At 33.8% G+C, this 25,448-nt stretch overlaps 3 protein-coding genes across 3 annotated transcripts; 1 reads left to right on the top strand and 2 right to left on the bottom strand.

The window, feature by feature from the left end:
* Nucleotides 1-466: 466 nt before the first annotated feature.
* On the bottom strand, nucleotides 467-5,409 carry LOC147569893 (uncharacterized protein At1g51745-like). Its single transcript, XM_086656412.1, has 3 exons — nucleotides 4,631-5,409; nucleotides 2,462-3,498; nucleotides 467-2,110 (listed from the first exon to the last, which is right to left on the bottom strand). The coding sequence occupies exons 1-3, from the start codon at nucleotides 4,828-4,830 to the stop codon at nucleotides 936-938; spliced, it is 2,412 nt and encodes an 803-aa protein (XP_086512538.1). The 5' UTR covers nucleotides 4,831-5,409; the 3' UTR covers nucleotides 467-935.
* A 5,849-nt stretch (nucleotides 5,410-11,258) lies between these two features.
* LOC147569892 (uncharacterized) lies at nucleotides 11,259-13,541 on the bottom strand. The gene is made up of 4 exons (XM_086653198.1): nucleotides 13,403-13,541; nucleotides 12,797-13,174; nucleotides 12,120-12,522; nucleotides 11,259-11,898 (listed from the first exon to the last, which is right to left on the bottom strand). The coding sequence occupies exons 1-4, from the start codon at nucleotides 13,539-13,541 to the stop codon at nucleotides 11,259-11,261; spliced, it is 1,560 nt and encodes a 519-aa protein (XP_086509324.1).
* Nucleotides 13,542-22,363: 8,822 nt separating this feature from the next.
* Nucleotides 22,364-25,444, top strand: LOC147569891 (cell division cycle 20.2, cofactor of APC complex-like). The gene is made up of 4 exons (XM_086656465.1): nucleotides 22,364-23,093; nucleotides 23,664-23,936; nucleotides 24,044-24,895; nucleotides 25,004-25,444. The coding sequence occupies exons 1-4, from the start codon at nucleotides 22,998-23,000 to the stop codon at nucleotides 25,142-25,144; spliced, it is 1,362 nt and encodes a 453-aa protein (XP_086512591.1). The 5' UTR covers nucleotides 22,364-22,997; the 3' UTR covers nucleotides 25,145-25,444.
* The last annotated feature ends 4 nt before the right edge of the window (nucleotides 25,445-25,448 follow it).

Here is a 25,448-nt window from a genome sequence, read left to right as displayed (position 1 = left end):
ATAAATATAAATTACGTACTACACAGGGATGTTTTAAAAAATAGATTTGATATTTGGATACTTATCGAGCAAATCAGGGATGTTTAAAAAAATATAAATAACATACTACACGAAAAAAAGAACATACACAAATAATTGTTTATTTCTTGAGTTCAAAATTTGTTCCTTTCAATAAATAGTAGAGGTTCTATAGAAAATAAATTTGGTATTTAAATATTCTTCCATCAAATCAGGGACGTGTTAAAAAATAGATTTGGTATTAGGATATTCTTCGAACAAAATCGGGGATGTTCTAAAAAATAGATTTGGTATTAGGACATACATGTACGAAAATTTACTCATTGTGATATTGAAATCATGCAATGGTTTGGTTGAATCAAATTGATCCTGTCGGTAAAACTATGTTTAGGGCATACATGTACGAAAAACAGCAACATAAAAATTCAGAATAAAAAAAACAACAACATAAAGATCCAACTTTTAAACTGTTTTTAATATAAATGATTTTCAACAGATATAACTTCTATCTATCATGTACTTCAAAACAAGCTAAATGAAATTCTGTTTAAACTTTTAAGTAAGAAGGTTAAGAAGTACTTTAAATACATGACAAAAGCCCTTTTTCCCACTCAGATCCTCTGGACTTAAGTCACCACCTGCATAAATACCACCCACTGAAGCCAAGAGCTGTGAGATATCCAAAAGGTAATTTGGATATAACACAAGATATAACTATTATAAATTAAAGATCTAGATAGATAGATTCCTATCAGTTCTACAGAGCATTGCCGACCGAATTCTCTCCCTGCAAATATAAAAAGGGAGTCTCGCCTTCCAAACCCTAAATGTTGGGCGAATTGTTTACTGTAAGTTTGAAATTTATTGCTGAAGTTCTTTAATGTAATAGTACGCATTTAACGGTATGAGGTTGAGAGTTATGATGGTCTGTGTTCTTTGTTATCACCTGATGGAGCAGTGGGGTTTAATGCTCGGGATGGAAACTTACCCAATCCTTCTGCTAGCCGGCTGAAAACAAGTTTGACGGGAATGCACCTTGTTGTAGTAGGTTCAGTTTCTGGTTTGATCAACCGGTTCACTGTTTTCTGATTTGCAGCTTTACTGAGTTTCTGTTGTGTTGCGATCGAAGAAAGAGTTCTTGTTTTCTGATTAGATAAACTTACTTTCTTTGGTAACTTCTTTGACAATTTCTTTTCCAATGATTTTGATTTTGAAGGATGAGGACGAGGGACTCGATGCATCACTGTTCTCCGTGCAGTACTCCAAACTGGTGTTAGTGCTGCAATTCCGTCATTTTCTATCAGGTCTTCTTCAAAATCACCATAAATAGAAAGGAAAAGATTCGAGCTACCATCTTCCAAGCTTTCGATTTGAACTGGATGCCCTATTATTGCTTTCCCATCCAATTTGCTCATTAAGGAAACCAATGGAACATGTTCTCCCTGATAACTTGATTGAACCTTCAAATCCACTTCTACCCACTTGGGATTCTTCCCGTTTCCAGATCGACGCCCAAGATATAATGGGTCAGGAAACTCTTCTGACTCGGCCCACTGTCGTTTAAATGATGGTTGTTGATGAAAGCCGTTGACATCCCAAACTAAATCTTCGTCTGAATCGATATCATCAGTTTTTGTTTTCAACATCGATGGGTATTTCCCGTTGTCATATCCGAAACCCTGATCTTGCATCATATCCCCGTAAACCTCATCAACCTCATCATAGTCATATGTAAAATCTTCATTTCTACGGTAGGAGCTCTGCCTCGTGGCCCTCTGGTTAGATCTATAACTTCCCTTGCCCTCCACATGTGTGCCTTTGATTAATCCTTCTGGGTCAGTTCCATCCATCTCCAAGGGCTTTGTTGGTAAATTACGGATGTTCCTTTTCCCTTTCTGTTGCCATTTTGACACCCCGCCATCAGAAGTATCAGCACCCGTTCGCTCACGGGGATGAAAATGAGGCATGCGAGTAAATTCGGACTGGTCTAACTCATCATTACCTATGTTTTCTCTCTTTCCTTGGAGTTGATAGTTGCCCACAAAATTTCCATATTTTGTAGGTCTCCCGTCTGCCAGAATAGGAGTAGAATCTGTACAACCAATATTTTCAACGCGAAAGTCGAGTTTAATGACAGCATTATTGGAAATTATATGGCCGGTTTAAAAAAACGATCCTTTAGAAGTATAATCTACAGCTCAAAATATCCAGTAGAAGTTGGTAGATCTTCTAACTTAGTGGATATCATGATACTAAATAAAATCAATCATGATATGCATTCTTAGTGAAAATTCAATCACTAGTACCTAACACGAATATGAATTCCAAAATTCCATCATCAACTTAAAAGCAGGGAAATAACTTAAAAGCAGCCATTTGTAACTCGATACTGGCAGTATGTGTAAATGTAGGCTATCTGAAATAGGAAAATCGAGAATCATACCTGAAAATACCGCTGTTTCATCATCCATATCTAGACTTAGATGTGTCTCAGAAGAATCAGATTCTGCCGCTTCCATAAAACCAGAAGAGGTATTGTCTTCTGTTGAAGAATCTGAATGGAGATGACTGCCTGCGGCAAATTGGGATGGAGATACCTGCTTTTGATCAGAAGGAATGCTTGCATTTTCCAAAGAATCATTTGACACAGCTGGGAGATAAACACACTGGCTTCTTTTTGCTCGAGCTATAGTTCCTGTTAGCCCCTTTGCACCTCCCATAAGAACAGTACTAGCTCCGTTAGTCTGCGAAGAGTTAGAAACAGTCAACATTGCACTACTTTTCAAGACTTGATCAAGTGCACGGCGCCTGTCGCGTTTCTTGAGAGGATAATCCTTGATCTTGACCCCCTCTGTGCTTCTCTTTTTCAAGGACATTGAAGATTTACGGCCACTAGCGCGCCCTGTCCCTTTCATGCTCCTACTGCCAGGAAGAACATTGACATGATTCTCAACTGAGAAAGATCCCCGAGGGTCCTCTGAAGATATAGAAGCAGCAAGTTTTCTCTTTGTTTTGCCTGTCCTGAGGCCGAAGTCCTTCAACCCTCTCACCCGAGGTGTGGCTTCACCATTAGCATCTTTCCACGATAGTTGTTTCCCATGTTTGGTATCTGGTGAAGGAGTCTCCCTGCTCTCGTCCCCAGAAGAATCATGTCCCTTAGAATAGGACTGAGACTTTTTGGGAGTTGAAAAATTGCCATTATTATTCCCTAAACTTCCAGCAGGACTAGCTAAATCCCTCTTCAAACCGATGGGCAATTTACTGTTTGTATGATTTGGACCACCCAATGTGTGCTGTCCCTTATCATATAACTGCTTCTCAAGCTCCAAAGCATGAAGAATAGCATCTTCTCGGCGGGCATATTTCTCTCTTTTCTTTATAGGAGCACCTTGAGAAGATTCAGCTCTTTCAATACAATCATCGAATTCTCCACATCGAAATGCCTTTACGCGCTTGGACTTCTCTAAATTGTACCAATCCCTGGAAAACAAATATAAAAAGTTAAATTCCTGAAAAAGGAGACAAATAAAACTAAGCTGGTGAAGTGACTAAACAAAAACTCTCAGGCCATACCTTTCTCCGGCAACAAGATTAGATATGCATAAGATACACAATTAGTAATTAGGCAAGGACAACCCACACATAATAGGAGTCTAGGGGTATAAAAGAGAACTGCTAGGTTGTGCATGTGGTTACGCTCTCGTCACAACGTGGAAGTTACGTTTGTGAAGCGCAAGATAGAATTCCACAATTATGTACGTAAAATTGGGTGGTTACAAAAATAGAATGGTTATTACGCTTTTGTTCTTTACTGCAACAACAGACCTAAGTTTTATTACCAAAATAGCAGAACATCCTAATACCTAGTTAACAGACGGTATTCAGATGAAGATCCTATTTCCTAATTCCTACCAGTTTAGAACCTCGACACAGTTCTAAGTTACGATCCCATTATAGAGATCAAAGGAAGAAAAAATATGTTACAGTTTCCCTCTTTGGTTTGCAACATCCTAAACCGCAAACGTCTTAAGAAGGAACTTTAATATTTGTATATAAAATGGATTTTTGAAAGGAATAAGAAACCCTAAAGGGTTAACCCCATTCCAAGCATCGGATTTTTGGGAGGAACCAATTCTTTGTAATATCAAAAGGGGAACTCAAAAACATAACACGAAAAATACTTGGATCAAAATAGTACTTAATAATACCATTCGAATAAGCAGGTAATAAAACCGACGTCTGTCAGATGATCATAGAGTCATAGATTAAAACGGTTTACTCGAGAATCCGAGATACCTTAATCTTCTACACAATCTACTATTTATAGTTAATTTCAACAACCCAGATACATAATCGATTCGACATCAATGAAAAACAAATAACATAATGAAGAAGCTGATCAATCAACAATCTAATTCCACTTAAAACAGTTAAATGAAATATCTAATTACAGTAAACCCAAGTATATTTTCTTCTTGTTTTCATAGGAGATATAGATTATAAACTAGATATTGAATCATAGAGAAAATCTATCTGTACTTGATGAAATTTAACATGCATCAATTGATCATCAAACTAAGGAGAAAATAAAATCTGAAAAAAAAAAACTTACACGCTTGCATCTTCTCTTCCAAGAAGCTTAACTGGAGTTCCCGATCTAGGTGACACTAGATGAGAATCAGAAAGTTCATCAGGACCAAGTATCTTCCCCGGCCACCATGAACCGTTTCTTCTCCGAACCCAAACGATTGTGCCCACACTACAATCAATCTCTGCCCCCCCTGATCCTTCCAACCCATCCGATATCACCATCTCTTCTCCTCCTCTCTCTTCTCTCTCTCTAACTAGTATCTCCCTCTTTCTATCTCTCTCTGTCTTTAAAAACCCCTAACTCAGAACACCAGACAAAACCCTAAATAAAGAAATGAAAATCATTCAGTACTTATAATCTCATGAGACTGGGATCGTTCTCTTCAACCTCTAAAGAATTACAGAGCTCAGCGGCAAGGAAGCAATAAGATAAGAGAAGAGTCCTTTATAAGGGTTTTCTTAGTTCTTAAGATTAGGGTTTTCATTCGAGAATGTGCGAATTTGATTTCTATGAAAATTTTAGGGATGGAAATTCATTAATTCTATCCAATTTTAATCGAAGACTTTGGTTGGATCAGAATAGGGTTTGTTTTTTCCTTGCTTTGATTTTTTTTCTTTTTTTTGAATCAACAGTTTTCTCTCTAACCCTAGGTTTGGGACCTTGGGCTAGGGTTAAAATCCCCGCGGTTACGAAATAACACGTGCGAAATTTTCGTGCTACTCAAAGACAGACTGATTCAGTATTCCTCGAGACATCTAATTAAATCATCACCGGGGATTAGATTTTCCTAATCCAACACCATTACATGATTCACAAGACTTAGTGGATACTAAGCACATTTTTTTTCCAGTAATAGCATTAGTACATCATATGAATAATTCGTAATGATGATTGTCCTACCGATCATTTATAACGCCGAATGATCTTCTTTATTTCTGTTTAATGCAACCCATCAATAATGTTAGGTAAATGGGAGAATAAATAAGTCTACACAAGATTCTGACTTAAATATCGTCGAGCGGATTATTTGTGAAAAAACGTATCGCGATGTAATTGCAATTTACTAAAAATAGTAGTGTAGTTTGACCTTTCTAAACACGATTTATGCAAAAACAACTTGTAGCACAATTAGTTTAGAACAAATTCCTTTTAAGTAAATGATGCACGCATTGAGGTGAGTTAAATTTTTACAAAAAGAAAAAAATTTATGACTTGATATGTGATTTTTGCTAATAAAACAAGAGTCCATGGGTATATAGACCAAAATCATTTTGATAATAGGTTTATAGACCATTCCTCTTAGATTATGGATTTTTAGTCCTTTTAAAAGAAGGGCATAAAGTATGGATAATTTTTTGGATATTACCCAATGTATCCTAAATCTAAAAAACCCGGGATATTTGAATTTCCGAGGGTTTTGGGAAACTTTCCCAAAACCGCCGGGCGTGATTTCGGGCCGTACTAAGGAAGCCGAAACAGAAAGTGTTAACTATCCCTTCATAAATTCATTTTCTCTCTCTAAAATACCCGATTTCTATTTTCATCAAATCTCTTCAGAAGATCGAATCGATAAACCCTAAATAGATCTACAAACCCCGAAAGTTTATATCATTTCATCTTCTCCATTCATCTTTTACATTGAAGAATCGCTTCAGGTGAAAAGGTAAGTTGTAAAGTAAACCCCTTTTCGTTATAAAATCGATTGAAAGCGAAACGATTTGTTCTTTCAGTTTAAATCGTTATAAATAGTTGTTGCATGTCAGTTTAACTTCATATTGAAGAGGTTTTGTTGATTTTGGTAAAGATTTCTCTCTAGATATGATGTTTGTTTTCGTTTTAAAGGAGATTAAGACAGATTTAGGGTTTTTTCGTTCGTAATTATTTAAAAAAGGGGTACAAAATCGATTTTGTCTCATGATTAATAGATCTTTAGATGTTTACAAAGAAGGGATCGACATTAAAATCTTTTGTTTTACTTGAAAAACCTAAATATTCTTTTTAAACTTTTATTCCTGTTTAATAATAAGATAACTTTGTGTTATAAAAAACAGATAATTTATATAAAATTAAACAATATTTCTTAAAAATGGTTTAATGAAATATTTGATCTTGGTTTAGGGTTTAATGAGATGTCCTTTACATTGCAGCAATAGTTTGATAATGGCTCCAAAAGGGAAATCTAAAGCGAATGTTACAGAAGAAAAAAGCACATTAAGAAGGAGTCCTATGAAGAGAAAGGCCACTGTCGAAGAAGTAGTTGTTAAGAAGAAATCGAAAACAAAAGAAACATCAGTATCTGAGGTAAAGTATCTGGAATTTGTTCTAATTTATTGTTACTTTGAATGATAAATTATGATTTACATACATATATGTTTTTTTCTTTTAACAAATTATGCCTAGTTTGATGTACAAATTTGGGATATAACTTTAAAGAATTCATTCTGTCTAACAAATTTCCAATCATGTTAGTTAAAGTATGCATACTTTAGATGAAGAATGGCTGACGGTTTACAATTGTGTTTTTTTGTCGTATTTGCAGGCTGGTGGTAGTTCAAAAAGTTTGAAGATTAAGGACAAAGGAAGCTCTAGTAAGTGGATTGATATAGTAGGTGAACAGAAATTAATACCGGTGCAAAAAACATCGGCACTATTCAGATACACTCTCAGCAAACCAATAGAGTTAATCAATAGCATACGTACCTACATGACTGAAGAAATGAAGGAGGAGATTAGCAAAACTCCTTTCAGTCAATTGTTTGATGCTATGGCAGAAGGTACGATATTAAGGGAGAATTATACTATTCGTCCTACAATTGCCATTTTGGATGTTCTTTGTCGATATAAAAAATCGACAAAGAAATTTGTTATTGGGGGTAAAGAGTTAGAATTCAAACCCGAAGATGTATCTTTGTTGTTGGGAATGCCAATGGAGGGTTCTGAATATGAGGCATTCCCTAAGAAAAATGACCTAGATCCTTTGAAGTGTGCTTTCTTGAACAAATACTTCAAGGAAACACTTGAAGCATCAAGAAACAAAAATATGGGTCTCTCAAGTGCTGTTGTTGGGAATGCACTAATCAAATGCGTAAGGAACAGTGAACCAGCAATAGAATTTGTTCAACTTCTAATTATGATGTTTTCGGCAAGCTTCCTATTTGCTACTTTGGCTGGTTTCACTGTATTGCCTAGTATTTATAAGAACATCCAGTCTAGAAGAGCAATCAACAGGGTGTCATGGCCAAGAGCCATACATTCATATATGATGGAAACGATCGAGAAGCATTCAGAAGACCCCACCAAAGCATCTGGTTGCTTGTTACTGTTACCTGTGAGTATTCTTTTTTGAATTAATTTGTTATTTAAATAGCATATTCTTTCTTATAAAGTATGAGTAATTTTTAATACTTTTTTTTTTTTCTTTAGTTCTGGGTGTGTATGCATACTAATCTGTATGCGAAGAATGCACTGAATGAAACAAGAACCCCAAGGTTCTTGAGGTGGTCTGTTGATGGATTCAAGAATGGAATGGAAAATGAATTAGCTGGTCTTGAACCCGAGGAGGTAAAACCAACTTTTAATGTGAACTTTTATTAATTAAAGTATAATTTCTTTATAAATATATTGTATTTCTTTTTCCATTATATGTGATTTATCATACATTACATATAATTTATGATAAATTATTCGAATGCATATAAAGAACACCCTGTGATTTATGTAACTCTTTACATGCAGGTTTATGAGGATGTTGTGGATGATGTGAGTGAAGAAGAGAAAGAAATGTTGAAGTTTACAGAAAAGGTAGTTGTGGATATACCTTTTGATGAAGAGTTGAATAGGGTGGAGAAAATCGAAGCCCTAAGTAGAGAAGTAAGTAATCAAAGAGAAGAATTAAAGAAAAAGGATGAGGAAATTGAAAGTTTGAGGAATGAAGTAATACAATTGAAGTTACTTCTAAATTCTGAAAAGAGGGAGGAATCATTGATGGATGATTATCATAATGAAGGAATGGGTCAAGATAATGGGGACAAGAATGAGGATGTAGATAAGGTTGGGGATAAAGAAAATGTCAATGATGAGATGTCTGATGGAGTAGAACATGATGATAAAGTACAGGAAGATGAAAATGTGGAAGAACAACAACAGGAAGGTCAGTATTTATTCATACTTTTACTTTGTATATTACTCATTATGGTAAAGTATGGATACTTTACATAAAATATAATTTTCACAAAATAAATTATATATTATTTATATGTCAATTTAGTGATGAATCCATTTTTTTTTTATATGATTGTTGTTTTCAGTTGATGATGGAAACGTGCCATGCACGGCCATTGTGTTGGTGCCTAATGAGGAAGAGAAGCAATATAGTTCAACTCCCAATTTTGATTTGGGAATAGATTTCACAAATGCACCCGACTTCACCGACGTTGTTCAAGTTGCTCAAGCTTATGAAGAGAATGCTGAAACAGAAAGACTCGTAGATGATGACTTTGTCGAGACTACTCCAACATCAGTAAAGAAGAAGAGAACAAAATCAAAAGCTATTAAGGGTGGATCGGACAGAACAGTTGATGGGGGTGAAACACCTAAACAGAATTCTCTTATTAAGAGAATCAAACAAGCTCCGAGAACAAGGAAACAAACTGAAAAGGCCGAGCCAAAAGAAAAGGCCGAGAAAGATAAAAAGAAGGAAATTGGGAAAAAGGAGGTAGTCAATGTTGAAGAACAAGATAAAAAGGGGAAGGGAGTTTCGATTGATGATGATGAACCACTTAGCAACTGGAAGAAGAGCAAGGTTTGGAAGAAAGTGAACCAGAATGAGAAGGGTCTGCTTGAGGAGTTCAACCAAGGAGTGAAGATGAAGTAATGAATTTGAAGTTTTTCGAATCATTTTCAATATGTTATGAAATGTTTTGTTGTTTGTGTTACATTATGATGATTGTAACAAACATAATCTAATATATATAATATAATATAAATATTTTGCTATAAATTAATCTGTTAAACTAACAACAATTAACATGCAGAACAATTGTATGGGAATCAAATCTAACAAGTGATGTTAGAGGAAGAGAGGTGAATTGGCTTATGATGAACTGTGAAACCGATGCTCAGCTTATAAATTGGTGGTCAAAGCATCTATCTTCAAAAGTTTTAAAAGGGGCTGGACAAGTTTTCGTTCTCGCATCTGAATTATGGGTAAGTTTTAATTACAGAAGTCATAATTTCATAATAGAAAAGTTTTTATGTGTATAAATTACATGTTTTGTCTACTAAAAAGGTTTGCATGATGAGAAAACTATGTATACTTTATTCGATTCAAGTGTTTTGTTTGTTGTAAAGTATGAATACTTTATAGCAGTGTACCTGTTTTTGTTTATACAGTATGTGTTTTTTATTTGACAGACAATGATAAATTGCAAGTCAGCCCAGTCAAACATAGACCCCCACCTATCCGGACGGTTATTAAAGGAGGCTGAAAGAGGGCTTATATCTTATATAGTGGCTCCAATGTGTCATGCGATGAGTACAGATGTTAGTAGGGTTATTCACTGGACTTTGTTAGTATTTGATTATTTTGATCAGTCTTGGACCCATTACAACTCGTTGTTCTTTGACATAAAGCTACGTAAACAATGTGAAGAAAATGCTGCAAGATATGGACAATACATATTAGATGTGCTTCACAAAACAAAATATGTGAGTCCTGAATTTAAGAAGAAATGTAAGATTTCGAAGACGCCGTATGATCATCAACAAGGAGAAAAGTAAGTACAAAATATTTCACATTTTTAAGATTACTGTAATGCATACAGATAGTTACATAGTTTATAAATTATTTTGTGGTTTCATACTAAATTTTATATCAATGATTGACAGTGCGGATTGTGGACTATTTGTTATGCTTCATATGGATTTAGTGTTTATGAAACATTACAAATGGGCAGTACCGGAGGAATACCTTGCAAGAGATTGGATTGAATTAGCTCAGCGTAGAAGAGCGGAACTGACGTACGAGCTATTGAATGAAACCAGAGATTTGTGGAAAAAATCTTTAATATAGTTTAGATTAAAGTATGGTTTTATGTTTTGAAATTTAAAATTAGTTGTAATGAATTACAATTGCCAGTTTGAAGTATAAAATATTTTGATGGTTGAAACTGTAATTTTTAATTAAAAATTCATATTTGTTAAAAAATGTCTGAAATATATCAAGTTTCTTCCTTTCATTTATTACATAAACATGAGTAACGTTTTGATAAATAACGTGTTATGTAGTAAACACGTAAGAAATATGAAATAAAGTACGGACAACATGAGACAAAGTATGAATATTTAAGAATAAATAACAGTAAATTTATGAAACAAAACAAGAACTTTTAACCAGAACACGTTATGTAAATTTAAATTCTGTAAAAACTTTAACAATTTTGCACCAAAATACATAAATTGTACTGTATTTTGTGTAATTGGTTTTGCTAACATATACACCACATATGTTAGGCAAGTATAACCTTCATGTAGAGAAAAAACTTCTGATAGAGAATAAAGATAGAATAGTGAAACAAAACATAGGAAAAAACGATTGCATATTAGAAAATTATGTGGATTGCAAGTGTTATGTAACATATATTCAAATACATCAGATGTTTACCCTACATGTTTTCCGATTGTGGTATGAAGGTTGCTTACACCTACCACATATCCTTAATTTTCTTGGCATATTCCCAGAGCTCTCGATCCGTACTGTTCTTGGACGACCTGGTCTACGACGAATCAACGGTGGGAGAATTTTGGTGGCTTCATCAAAAATCCTTGGTTCATCAACATTGGATATAGGCATTATATGTTCCTGGTAAGTCTTCACATAAGACTCCGTTGTCCAAATAGGATCGTAAAAACAATCTTGTTGGTCTTCAGACAAGCTTTTAATACACAACATTGCGTGTTCACAAGGAACACCATCAACTTGCCACCTTCTACAAGTACAAGAAATCTGTAGAAGATTAACACAATGAGAAGGTTCTGAGTAAACCTCGAATATAAATGGGGCAGCCTGGGCAATATTACAGGTTGCAGCACTATCATGTTTTGCTTTCAACAAATCAGTTATGGTTGGACACAAGAACGTCGTCCATTTTTTAGACAATTCCCTTGCTGTGTTCATTTTGTTCATTATATGAATACGAATTGCCTCCAACATTGCTGTAATTGGTAGTCCACGAGCATGTCGAATCTGATTGTTAAAGGATTCTGAGAGTTGAGATGATATCGCCGTGTATCTGTATCAAATAAAACGTATATAAATTTTAAATATTTCAGCCTGAAGTCGATAATTTTTAACAAAAAGAATACATACTTTTCTATAAACTATCGGATATGCGGTGTAAAATACGTGTTATTTGTTACTTAAAGTCAAAACTGTATACGGTACAATATGTACTGTCAACATAAATTATCAATATAGTAAATGAAATGAATACACTTATTTATCAGATCGTACCTTATACCGGGAAAGAAAGCATCTGCCCAAGAGGCAGGGTCTAAGGAATTAAAAAATGCTGCAACTTTTGAACCACCCATTTGTATCATCTGATTAATAGTTGCGTGATATTCAGATTCGGGGAGAGCTCTAGCAGCCTTGAAAATTAATGTTTGGAAGAATTTTGATTTTCTAGCTCCATTTGCCAATCTTAAATTCAGATTGTTCCTTAGATGCCATACACAGAAGGAATGGTGTGCTGTCGGGAAAATGTTCTTGACACCGTTGATTATACCATTGTGACGGTCTGAAATAAAGATATACGTCTTTTCCATATTCAGAGCATTGCGCAAATGCCTTAGAAACCAGTCCCAATTTTGGTCATTCTCAACATCAACAACAGAATATGCTAACGGAAATAGACCTGTAATTTGTAAATATTTAAGTGAAAGTATGAAACTTTAAATATTCATCAAGCAATCTTATGTAAAATCCTCATATTGTATGGTAAATTTTACATAATATTCATACTTTAAAGTATGAAACCTTAATAAAGTATGACAGTATTATGTACAATTATGCATACTTTATCGTAAATGTAAAATAATCTATATAAAATGATAGAAAATGATGTTGAAAAATGAGATACTTTTATAGATTAATTTGGATGAATTTTATAAAGAATGTTCAGAAATTACCATTGTTACCATCTTTAGCCACAGCAGCCAGTATACAACCGTTAAAACGAGTCTTGCAAAATGTACCATCCACATATAAAACTGGTCGACAATATTGAAAGCCAGCTATACAAGCATGTGGTGCAATGAAAATTCTTTTAAATCTCCGAGACACATCGTCAACTTCAAGTTGTACTATGCTGTTTGGGTTGGTACGTGAAAAGGCATCAGCATACCATCTAAGTTTTGCATATGAGTCTCCTTCTTGACCAAATGCTTCATTCATTGCTACTTTCTTCCCCTCATAAGTGTAGTAATATGGAAGTTGGACAGCATAATCTTTCAAGAAGTCTTTTTTCAGACTTGCTGTCGAACGATCCGGGCTTCTTGTAACATCATCTAAAATAAGTTTCCCAACAAATGAACTGTTTAGTTTGGGTTTCTTGGTCTTCTTAATGAAATCTTCACAGTCATGTTTCATTTCCATGTCTTTCAAAATAAACATGGATTCGCATTTCAATGGCGCACATCCATGTACTCTCCATTTGCAATCTTCAACAGGACATACAGCTGTTACCCGCTTCGAATCATTTTTAATAAATTTAAAATCATGGCCAGTATTTATACTATATTGACGAAGAGCAAATCGAAATGCTTTAGCACCCCCGGGAAATAATTGACCAGGTTCTGTAAACATTTTATCCCAACCATCAGATTTTAATATCGTCTTCTTGCTTTGTAATGATAAATCTGCTTGAATCTCCATCTGTTCTGTAAAACATAATTATTGATATTGTAAAACAGAAAAATTGTTTTGATACGAAAACAATTGAAAATGTAAAGAACAAAATACGTACTTATATCTGTATGTATGAGAATATCATTCATTTGTAAATAAAGTACGCATACTTTGTCGCATGTAAAATTGTAATTTATACCTATTACAACATTTTATAGACAACTATGTAAGAAAGTATGCGTACTTTGTGATAAATTACATATATGTACATGTTATTTACAACATAATATTATTAAAAAATATATATAATGTAACGTAAATTATACATAATGTATAATACATACCAAGTATTTTCTTTACAGATCTGAGATTAAATGACTGAAATCTAATACCCAACATTACCTGTACTATCAGTTCAATTTGATGTGAAGATAATATTAGCTGTGAGAAATCGAAATATTTGAATGAAAACATCAGATCTAGATTACATGGATTCAATAAAAATGAAACAGAGATATCAAATACATGAAATAACACTTTAGTTATGGAAAATAACAGCAATACAGATTCATTGTAAATGATGAATGGAAAAGACGATCATTTGATATTTATGAAATCTTCAATATGAATCGTTAACTATAAGCAAATGTACATAAGATGTTAAACCTGAATAGTTGTGGCTAGAATAAAGAGAAGATGAGTAAAAACTGTAAATGACAATGGAGTTTGTGATGATGGCTCTTGATTGAATACTAATCAATGGAGTTTTTTACAGCTGGGCGAGAGTTTAATGAAGGTTTAATGATGATTTCATTTTTAGAGAGGTAATGGGAAAGTTTCTGGATTTCGGTTACGGAATTATAGAGAGAGAGTTGTTAGTTACATAAAGAACGTGATTGGAGAGAGAAAGTTGAGATAAATATGGAGAGAAATCTAAAACGGTTTAGAAGGAAAATCACGATTAGATATTAACCGAAGGTTAATATAGGTATTGCATATTTAATAAATATTATATGGATTTGTGTAATCTCTCTAGATGACACTAAAAGGACCGGATATCTATTAAGATTATTATTTAGGTTTTCAAATCCTTTTTAGGATTATAGAGGATTAAATCTCCTATTAGGACCCTATTTTTGGTCTATAGACTCAAAAATTAATAAAACAATTGTTAAGATTTAAAATCCAAAATTGGTAAAATAAATGAGGCAAATTAGACTATTAAAAATGAAAGTAGTGAGATATAGACCTACAGGGACCTTTGAAGTATATTCAACACTTTAACCACTTGGACAACCAAGTGTCAAATAATTTCATCATTAGAAGAATGAGAGATAGACAGAAATAGTTAAAGAGGTGATAATGATGAAGATGATCGTCACAGTGGTAAGAAAGAGAAAAATAAGGAGGACGAAAGGAAAAGTTAAAGGTCACCGACAGTTGTACTTCGGCCGTTGCGAGTGACATTTTTCGCCGACTCTATTCGACAACAGGAAAAAATAAAGGGTGCAGAACGAAATTCCGAAAGAAGGGTAAAAAAAGATGGAATTCCTTACTATTAAGTCTAACATAATCACATTAGTGGAGACTAAAATTTGTAAGCTACTCGACTAAATTGTTTTTGTTCCTCACAGATTACAAATTTGGATTTAACCGTTGGATATTTTTTCCCGCCCTGAATACCAAAAAAAGAAGAAAATTAAAGAGGATGGGGCGAAAATAATGGATGAAAGTAGAAACAAAATTAGGACATACATAAGTATGAGGTGATGAAATTGGGGCTTGAAAATACTACCTTCCCAGTTCTCAGTTCTCACTTGACGAAAAATGTCTTATCCGACGATTTAAGTTGCAAAACGAAGAGAGGTCCTAGAGTTCTCACTTGACGAAAAATGTCTTATCCGACGATTTAAGTTGCAAATCGAAGAGAGGTCCTAGGGTTTCTTTTTCTGACATCAGTTGACGCTATTTATATTTTTATTTTCTCTGCGATTATTTACTACAAAGCTTCTTCTAAATCAATCTAGGGTTTTGGTCTTCAATTTTTTCTGCATTTTTTTTTATATTACTGGGATTCTTTGAATTCAGGGTATCATTTGTTGTTTCGTTCTTGGATTTTTTTATCATTATAGTTGTGTTCAGGTTTAAGGACTCATTTTTTTAACTATAATGTGTGTGTCTGTGTTCGTATTGTATAGTTTAATCAATTCAAATATTCAAAGAATATAGATAGACCACCTTATATTTTTGAGCAACATTAAGTTACCCAAATATTGATAGATATTATTTAACATTAATATACTACTAATATTTAGATGCTTTGGAACAATCGAATGTTTATCGATTACTATTTTCTAAACCAATTTGTGTGTTAATGAATGGAAACAATTAAATTTTGTGCTCAGTGTTTCCATGATATGTCAGTTTATGCAAGAAAATTATAAATTTATAGAATATGCATAATTATGTGAATATGTTTTTTATAATGTAAATAGTGTTGTGAAAAATACAAGAGGGAAGAAAAAAGATTATAGAAATATAAACTAAGAGAGAGACAAGAAGAAACTAGTTTGGTATTCATATGTTTGTAGAGAATTCTCTACGTTGGTACATTGGTATATTCAGTACTATGATACATTGGTTTGATCCATCTTCTTCATTAGCAAGTAACCTCTTTATATAGACATTTATCTAGATGAGTTACACATCCAATAGGCACACAATAATGGAGCTTGAATACAAACTAATGGTGGAAAACCTATGGTGGTGGGAGTTACAATTGGTGGTGGTCATCCACCATAAATCTAATATTTATAACACTCCCCCTGGATGTCCACCACATCAGAAATTGTCTCATTAAAACCTTACTAGGAAAACCCAATGGGACAAAACCATAGTGAAGGAAAAAGAGTACAAATTCTTTGTTCATGTATATCTTTTATCAATACATAATCTGCCTCATTAAAAACCTTGTTAGGAAAAACCCAGTGGGAAAAAATCTTAACGAAAGAAAAAGAGTACAGTATGAAAATGTAGTATACAGTGTCTTCATAAACTTGCTCCCCCTCATAAAGGTTGAGGGTGTTGTTCAACTTTCTATTGCCAGATTCCTTTTGGTATATATACAGAAAAATATAATAAATACCATTTGACATTTCATGTTGCATTCATATAATGCTTAAAAGTTTATGCACACTTTAGATTGAAGTTTGTTAAATCCTTCAGGGATTTCAGTTGAACTCACTTTCTAGTGATTCATATCTGTGTATCATATATATCGATTAGATAATTATAATATTTTGTGAAATCGTGTACTAATCACATTTCAATGTGCAATCCACTTGGCACGCATAAGAGGTGTTAAACTCGTCATTCAATGACTAGTTGTCTCGCCAAAACCTTGTCAGGAATATCCAATGGGACAGAACCTGAACGAAGGAAAAAAGACTACAACCTTAAGAAAATTGAAATAATTTTCATGTACGCCTAGTTACCTCGTTAAAACCTTGACAAGGAAACCCCTATGGGATAAAACCTTGACGAAGGAAAAAAAGTACACCACGATTGACATTTTATACATGAATGATGGTTGTTTTCTGAAACCATATGACAACATATGTAATATATTGTTTATACCACATTAGGTACTTTTGGACCTCAATTTTCTTTGACAGATTACAACTCGAGACAACATGAGTTGTTTTGAAGCTTGGAGCCTTTTAGTATTTCAAAATTTTCTTTACTCGAATAATCTTTTTCAATACTCTACTTTGAAGCTTTGATAAACTCTTCAGGAGTCACGATAGGATTTATCAGTACTTCATAATATAACTCGAGAATTTGTAATTCATATTAAAAATTTATAAATAGACGTCGGACTCTTTATAGAATAAATGACATTTCTTACATATGCCTACTTTATTACCTTCAGGGTAACTCTTGGTTGGTGCTTCGACTTCATGTCTAAAGACTTAATTATTTTGTAAGAAAAAGTTATATACAACGAATTATTTAGTCAAAATTTGTCCAATTACTTTAAGTAATTTAGGATCAATATGCTCCCAGTGTCTATTATTTTCAGAAATACATCGTTTAAAAACATTTACTTAATTTCTCAAATTTTGGCAAAGTACATATATTTCAATGAGTTTTCTGGTTTGGGTATGTGTCCCTCGTTAAGGGTCATTGTCTCTTTTGAGACATATCATCTTCGGGTGATTTATATTTAGGAACATGAACCACATTTGTTTTTAATTTGATAGACTCTTCAGGAGAATTCCTATATAAAATTGTTCCTTTAGTGTCCAGTAGTATATGTCACTTTGATCAACCCTGATCATTTTCCTTGACCTTTTTTCATATATAAGCATATTACGCTTTGGAAAATATCAATATTTCGAGGAAGCAAATTCTCCTTATATTAATTCCAAATGAAAGAAATTTGATACTTTTCAAGTATTTTACGACATTGAGTATACAACTTCCTCCTCCTAATGTCGATATATTTTTGTTTTATTTGGGCGCACATACTTCAAGGATGTGACAAGAAAAAAAATCAATTGCTTCAGTCAAATTTTGATTTCTATTTTCATATCATATGGGCTGCAGGACCAAAGTTGTTATCTAATCATAACTTCAGGTGTGAGCAATTTGTTCAAATATCACAACTTCAGGTGTGATTGATTGCATGCGAGATATATCATCTCCATGTGATTTTTTTTTTTTATTAAAATTCATCATCACTTTTTCTTTGGGTATACAACTTCAGGTGTAATTGGAAAGCGGATATCCTAGCGTCCTAATGTCCAAAGATGCGAACAAAATATTATCACCACTTGCAATGCAAGTGCAACCAAAACTTTGATATCGTATTCTCTTTAAAAGAATTTCATAAAATTTGGTTGTCTTCCATGATGAAGAACTTTGTCGAATTTAATCAAATTATATTTTGGTATAGTAAAAAAAAAGATTCTCAATTTTGTCACCCTATTTCCAATATGAACTCGGTGTAGGTTTTTTCTTACCACCATTTAATTATAATCCTTTAATAATAAATGGAAAATAATTTCAATACTGGAAAATTAGCATTTGTCATTCTTCAGGAATGCGCAGACAAATTTATTTTCTCGGGGGGTTTACCCTTTTTTTTTTGTTTTTTTTTTTTGACAATTTATCAACTCATAAGGGAACATCTTTTCATCATTTGAGATTTTTTTTTTCTTACTCTAGCAATTATTTTAGAATTGTCTAGATTAGAAGAAGTATATACACCAAACTTCAGGTTTGGTAATCTCATATACAAATAGATGTTTCAATTTGATCTTAACCAAATTTTGATGGTTAAATTTCCTCTTTGAAAAGATCTCCATTAACAGGTCAAAATATGCACTCATGTTATATTCATACAAAATTAAACATTAGTTATGAGAGTAATATCAATTTATATATTTTAGGCATAACTTACCTTGACCTTACCATTGAATAAATTGCATTGCTATTCATATTAGTTTGCAATACCAACTTTTTCATCATTATCATCTACTTAATTTTAATATTCTTTTGATATGATTCACTATGCCTCAACAATCACAAAATCAATAGTTAGAGAGAAATAAGAATAAGAAGTTTGGAAATTTAACAAAGAGAGCTTATATACCTTTTAACTTACCAATTATAATTGACCAAACTTACCCATGTTTCATTTGTTTGTATCTTGATCAACAAGTGAAAAATTTCTTCTTCCTTTTGATCATAGAGCAACTCGTGCTGATAACGTGTTGTGAAAAATACAAGAGGGAAGAAGAAAGATTATAGAAATATAAACTAAGATAGAGACAAGAAGAAACTAGATTGGTATTTATATGTTTGTAGAGAATTCTCTACGTTGGTACATTGGTATATTGAGTACTATGATACATTGGTTTGATCAATCTTCTTCATTAGCAAGTAACCTCTTTATATAGGCATTTCTCTAGATGAGTTACACATCCAATAGGCACACAATAATGGAGCTTGAATACAAAGTAATGGTGGAAAACCTATGGTGGTGGGAGTTACAATTGGTGGTGGTCATCCACCATAAATCTAATATTTATAACACTCCCCCTGGATGTCCACCACATCAGAAATTGTCTCATTAAAACCTTACTAGGAAAATCCAATGAGACAAAGCTCATTTTGGTGGGGGGGGGGGGGGGGGGGGGGGGGCAGCAGATCCTTGCGAACTGGAATCTGGCCATTACATCGAATATACGAGCACCCAAATTCTGTCGGTGGCAAGGACCAGCAACTGACGAGGTGCTTATAAACACCGATGGTGCTTTCGACGATTCAGCTGGGGGTTATGGAGCAATTATTCGGAATTCTGAAGGAGAGGTACTTGTGGCGGCAGCAACTAGGATACACTCAGTACTGAAGCATGAGTTACAGGGAGTGTGTTTAAGTCTCCATTTAGCAATCAAGTATGGACTAAGAAGAGTGGGAATTGCCACTGATTCTCAACTTACAGTGGACACTCTTACTAACAATACTAAGTAGCCGCCTTGGCAAGTTACACGCTTAGTAAATGAGATTAGGAATATATGGAATCAGTTTGAGACTTGTTCAATCAAGCATGTGTTTCGAGAAATAAAACAGGCGGCGGACTATCTGTCGAAACTGAAGACACATGAGGGAATGTCAGCATATACGGCGCATGATCTTCCTCCCGATCTGCTGCAAATAGTGAGAGATGATAAAAGGGGTGTAATTAGAATGCGGTATACTTAGGGTTTTTTTAGTGATGTTTTCTCTTACGATTCTTTTGTTACTTTCTTATTCTTAGTTGTTTTTTTTGTTCGGGGGCCGGGCCCTTTAAACCCGTTGACAAATTCAAATTTTAAAAAAAAATATTTTCATGTCCCAAACTTATCACCCAATATTAGTGTTTGCCCCAAACCCAAATAACTCAAAATACTAAGGAAACCAGTGATATAGAAAAAACGAATAAAGTTGAAAGCTTTCGAATTAGGATTTTAGTTGGTATATTCTCACGAAATGGGAAGTGATTCTCGAACTCTCGTTGCTCTTTTATGTGACGGTGAAGAAGAAGCCATGTGGAGAATCCGATACCATATTCAGGCGTCATGTGTCTTTATAGGCAGTCGCCAGGTCTCAATCTCTTATTGTCTACGACTTTCTGATTCAGTCCCTCGTGAATTAGCCGCTATTATTTTAAACCTTCAAAATGCCCAATGAGTGTAAACTGAAGTTGTATTGATAACATTTAGTCTATTTGTGAGGTGACAAAACTCTTGACTTAATGACTCATTTTTACTAAAAGAAAAAAAAAACAAATTTTAACTTTAATCTACACCGTTTTTTCTTACCCGTGTGACTCATCAAGTCAATACACTTAACATTTCCTTTTTATTAATGGAATCTTTTTTTAAACACTAGTTTCATAGTTAAAAGACATTAATACTAAATATGAAATTCTATGTAATTTGTCCGGACCTTGCAGCGCCCTTCAGATATATATATAGATATATATATATATGAAACTAGATAGCCCATAATACAAAATAATTGATTTGCTCCTGAAGTTGCTCGTGACAGTTGAATCACTGTCATAATCACATATGCCAAAGCTCTAATACTTTTTTGTTACAGTCTAAGAGGAGAATTTGTTATACGTGTTTACAAAATAAATTGAATCTGATAAGCTCTCATAACCCCAAAAGTTGATGGTCGTGTCTACAAAATAGTTTTCGTAATCCATTGGTACATCGAATCGCTAATAATACATCTTACAATCTTTAAACGAAACAAATATAAATTCATTTAGCTCATACAATAAAAACCCTACGAGCTTCAAACAACCTCTACCATGTTATTGGAGACAATATATGATTTGAAAAGCCCTGGGCTAACTGAAAAATGAGATGGACAACAAAAAGATTTTCAATCTTTTAAGAGAACGAAAATAAATGTTGAAGAGAGCAAATCAACTTTCAAATATTCCCGCTCTATTTTCCCAACTTTGAGTTTTTATGAGTTATGATTGGTCTTAAGTATTCATTCAAATCTTTGGGGTTTATTCCAGGGTTTTCAATTAGAAAAAATGAGTGAAAAACCCAAAATCTAGACCCTAATAAGAAAAAAACCCACTCAAAAATAATAATGTCAAAAAAACCAATTTTTTTAACATTTTTCAAAATGTTCACAACATATGTAGTTATGTTGTTAACAAGGCAACATATTTTTTTCATAATTCCATTTTTACCCTTATATGTTGACAACATATATCATTGTGTTGTTATAAAATGTTGACAATATCTATAATAATGTCCCGACTTATTATAAAATGTTGGCGTCATATATAATTATGTTCTTAACAACATATATAATGTATTAGTCAAAATATTATTTGTTCGTTAACGGATTTGTTAAATACAAAGGATAATATGCATAACATTTTAATTTTTGTAAAGGACAAATAAAAAATGCTTTAGTCTTTATATTTATGTCGAAAGCAAAACAGAAAATGCGAAAACCATTTATTTTTTCACAAGACAAATCGAAAAATGTTGTAGCCAAAATGTTTGTGTTTGTTTGTCTATGTAAAATGCAAAAGAAAAAAATGCGAAATATTTTGGCAAAACAATGTCTAAGCAAAAACGAATTTGTTCAAAAGTTTACAAATTGTTGAGACAAACTAAGATTTGTTCAGAAATTTACAAAATTGTCGAGAGCAAACCAAGAATTGTTCAGAAATATTCAGAACGCTGATTTGGGCAGAAAATTTCATTTTGGAGGGTAAAATTGTATTTTTACCTACTGGGTTTTTTCCTCATTATTATTTAGTATTGGGCCTGATTCTCTTTAACTTCCCCATTTTGGACCTTATAATTACGGGCCCTTTCAATTAATCTTTTTTACTTTTTAAGTTGGAAATCTTGTTGATCTTTAAGTATCCTAATTCAAATCTTTGGGATATATTCAAGGGATTTTAATATTAATCATTATTACATTTTTAAGTTGAAAATCTTGAGACCAAGACAATGAGTAAGATAATATGAACTTTCCAAGTAAAAGAATTTATGATTTATCTAATTTCATTTGATCTGATAATCGAGGGTACTTATGTCTAACTTAATCTTAACGGCTACTTTTATTTCCAGCCTAAAATATAGCCGTTGGGTCATTTCCTGGTCTATCCAAATTGTGTACAAATACCAAACCCTAGACCCAATTCTATTCACAAATCTCTCTCTCTCCCTCTCTCTCTCTCTCTCTCTCTCTCTCTCTCTCTCTAATCTCTACGCGATCTGATAAGCTCTCGATTCAATCTCTCTAGCAGATTGAAGTGATTGTGATATTGTTGCTCACTTTATTGTTATTGTTATTTTCTTGCTTGATTAATTTTTATTTTGCAGGTTTATCTCTGTGTTTGTGTTTTTTCCCCTTTCTCTATTTGTTCGTTTCTTTGTTTTTTGTCTAACAATGGATGCAGGAGGATCTTTCATTTCTTCTAACAACAGTCAATCTCGACTTCCATTGCAAGAACAGATGCTCCATAGAAGAAATTCCAGAGAAAATGTATGTTCTTGAATCCAAAAAGACCCCATTTTTATCTTCATTGAAATTTTTTGATTTGCATCTTTTTGTGTATTCTTTGATTCAATTTATCATCTTGTTTATGATATCAGTGGTTTCTCAATCTAGGGTTTTTATGAATTTGCCATTAAATTTAGGGGTTTTTTTGCATTAAATTTAGGGGTTTCTCCGTGTTTATCGTTTTCTAGATTCTATTTTTCCTCTATTGATAAGGGTTTTGTAGGGTTTATCCGCCCTAATCTAGGGTTTCAATGTTTTCTTTATGTTTCTGACTTTATTCCAAATGGCGTTGTTGTGTAGTTTCTAAGATGGGATTATTGAAATCTAGGGTTTTTCATTTCTGTTGATTGTATCTCTTAAGATTTTTAATCTGAGATTGGGGGTTTTCATTAACCTCTAATTTAGGGCTTCAATATTATTTTTACCAACCTAATCTAGATGATATAGTATTCTTGGTTACTAAGATAGAATTATTGGAATCTAGGTTTTTCACTTTTTCCTTGTAGTATTGTGATTGTTTCTCATGGATGGATTTTTGTTTGGAAATTGCAGTTGGACAGATTCATCCCGAACCGTTCGGCAATGGATTTCGATTATGCTCAGTTCATGCTAATGGAGGCGAGAAAAGGTAAGGAAAACCCGGTTGCGAGTTCTCCAGCTAAAGAAGCTTACAGAAAAGCACTTGCAGAGGCTTTCAACATGAACAGAACCAGAATCCTTGCTTTCAAGAACAAGCCACCAACACCTGTTGAACCAATGTTTCCTGAACCATCCACATCTGTTCAGCAAATCAAACAAACCAAACCCCGGAGATCAATTCCTCAGGTAAATCTTCTTCTCCTTGAAATGGGTTTTTTGTTTTATTCTCGATTCTTCAATTTCTGCATCGAAAATTGGCTCTGATAATCTGATTGTTTTCCTATCATTTGCAGACATCTGAAAGAACATTAGATGCTCCTGAGATCCTCGACGATTACTACTTGAATTTGCTTGATTGGGGTAGCAGTAATGTCTTGGCAATTGCTCTTGGAAACACAGTTTACTTATGGGATGCTTCAGATTCATCAACTTCTGAACTTATGACTGTCGACGATGATGAAGGTCCTGTCACCAGTGTTAGTTGGGCACCTGATGGTCGTCATATAGCTATTGGAATAAACAGTTCTGAAGTTCAATTATGGGATACTACTTCTAACAGACAATTAAGAACTCTTCGAGGCGGCCATGGATCACGAGTTGGGGCTATGGATTGGAACAATCACATCCTTACAACTGGAGGAATGGATGGTTTGATTGTGAACAACGACGTTAGAATAAGATCCCACATTGTCGAAACATATAGAGGACACCATCAAGAGGTTTGTGGGTTGAAATGGTCTTCCTCCGGGCAGCAACTAGCAAGTGGTGGAAATGATAATCTTCTTCATATTTGGGACAGATCCGTTTCTTCTTCAAATTCTCCTACTCAATGGCTTCACAGACTCGAAGATCATACTGCGGCAGTAAAAGCCCTAGCTTGGTGCCCATTCCAGTCTAACCTACTTGCTTCTGGTGGAGGTGGAAACGATAGATGCATAAAATTTTGGAACACCCACACTGGAGCTTGTTTGAATTCGGTCGATACTGGCTCACAAGTTTGTTCTTTACTTTGGAACAAAAACGATAGAGAACTTTTAAGCTCTCATGGGTTTACTCAGAATCAACTAACTCTTTGGAAGTACCCATCAATGGTTAAATTGGCTGAGCTTACTGGTCATACTTCTAGAGTTCTATTCATGGCTCAGGTAATGATTCAAAGAAACCCAAATCTCCATTCAAATTTTTTCGTTAGATGGTTTTGTTCAATTTTCTTACTCTTTTGAATATCTTGTGTGTTTTTGAAATTTGAGCAGAGTCCAGATGGATGTACTGTGGCATCAGCAGCAGGAGATGAAACTTTAAGATTTTGGAATGTATTTGGAGCTCCTGAAGCTGCTAAGCCTGCACCAAAAGCTAACCCCGAGCCATTCGCAAATATCAGTCGTATCCGATAAGCATAATTTGTTCGAGTAACTGAAACATATTGAAGAACGACGATAATGTTGCCGAATGTCGAATACCTTTTTCCTCTTTGATTTTGATATTCATATACTTCTTGAATGCATAAGTTAGGGAGGATTTCTTTTCTAAGTTTAACTTGCATCAAATTGGCTTCAAAATCTAGAAAACTCAGATTTCTGAAGTCCTTTATTTTATTCTAAGTTCAGTAAAAAAAACTGAACTTTTTTACATGTAGATTTTATCTTAAACAAGTGGTTTATAAATGAAAATACAGTGATTTTTTCTTCTTTCAAGTTG

Source organism: Eschscholzia californica, unplaced genomic scaffold (genome assembly GCF_041429995.1).
Source record: "Eschscholzia californica isolate CP2 unplaced genomic scaffold, dmEscCali1.0.p SCAF_1, whole genome shotgun sequence".
Lineage (NCBI taxonomy): Eukaryota > Viridiplantae > Streptophyta > Magnoliopsida > Ranunculales > Papaveraceae > Eschscholzia > Eschscholzia californica.
The sequence above is the reverse complement of the archived record's forward strand: the minus strand, read 5'-3'. Positions and strand labels throughout refer to the sequence as shown.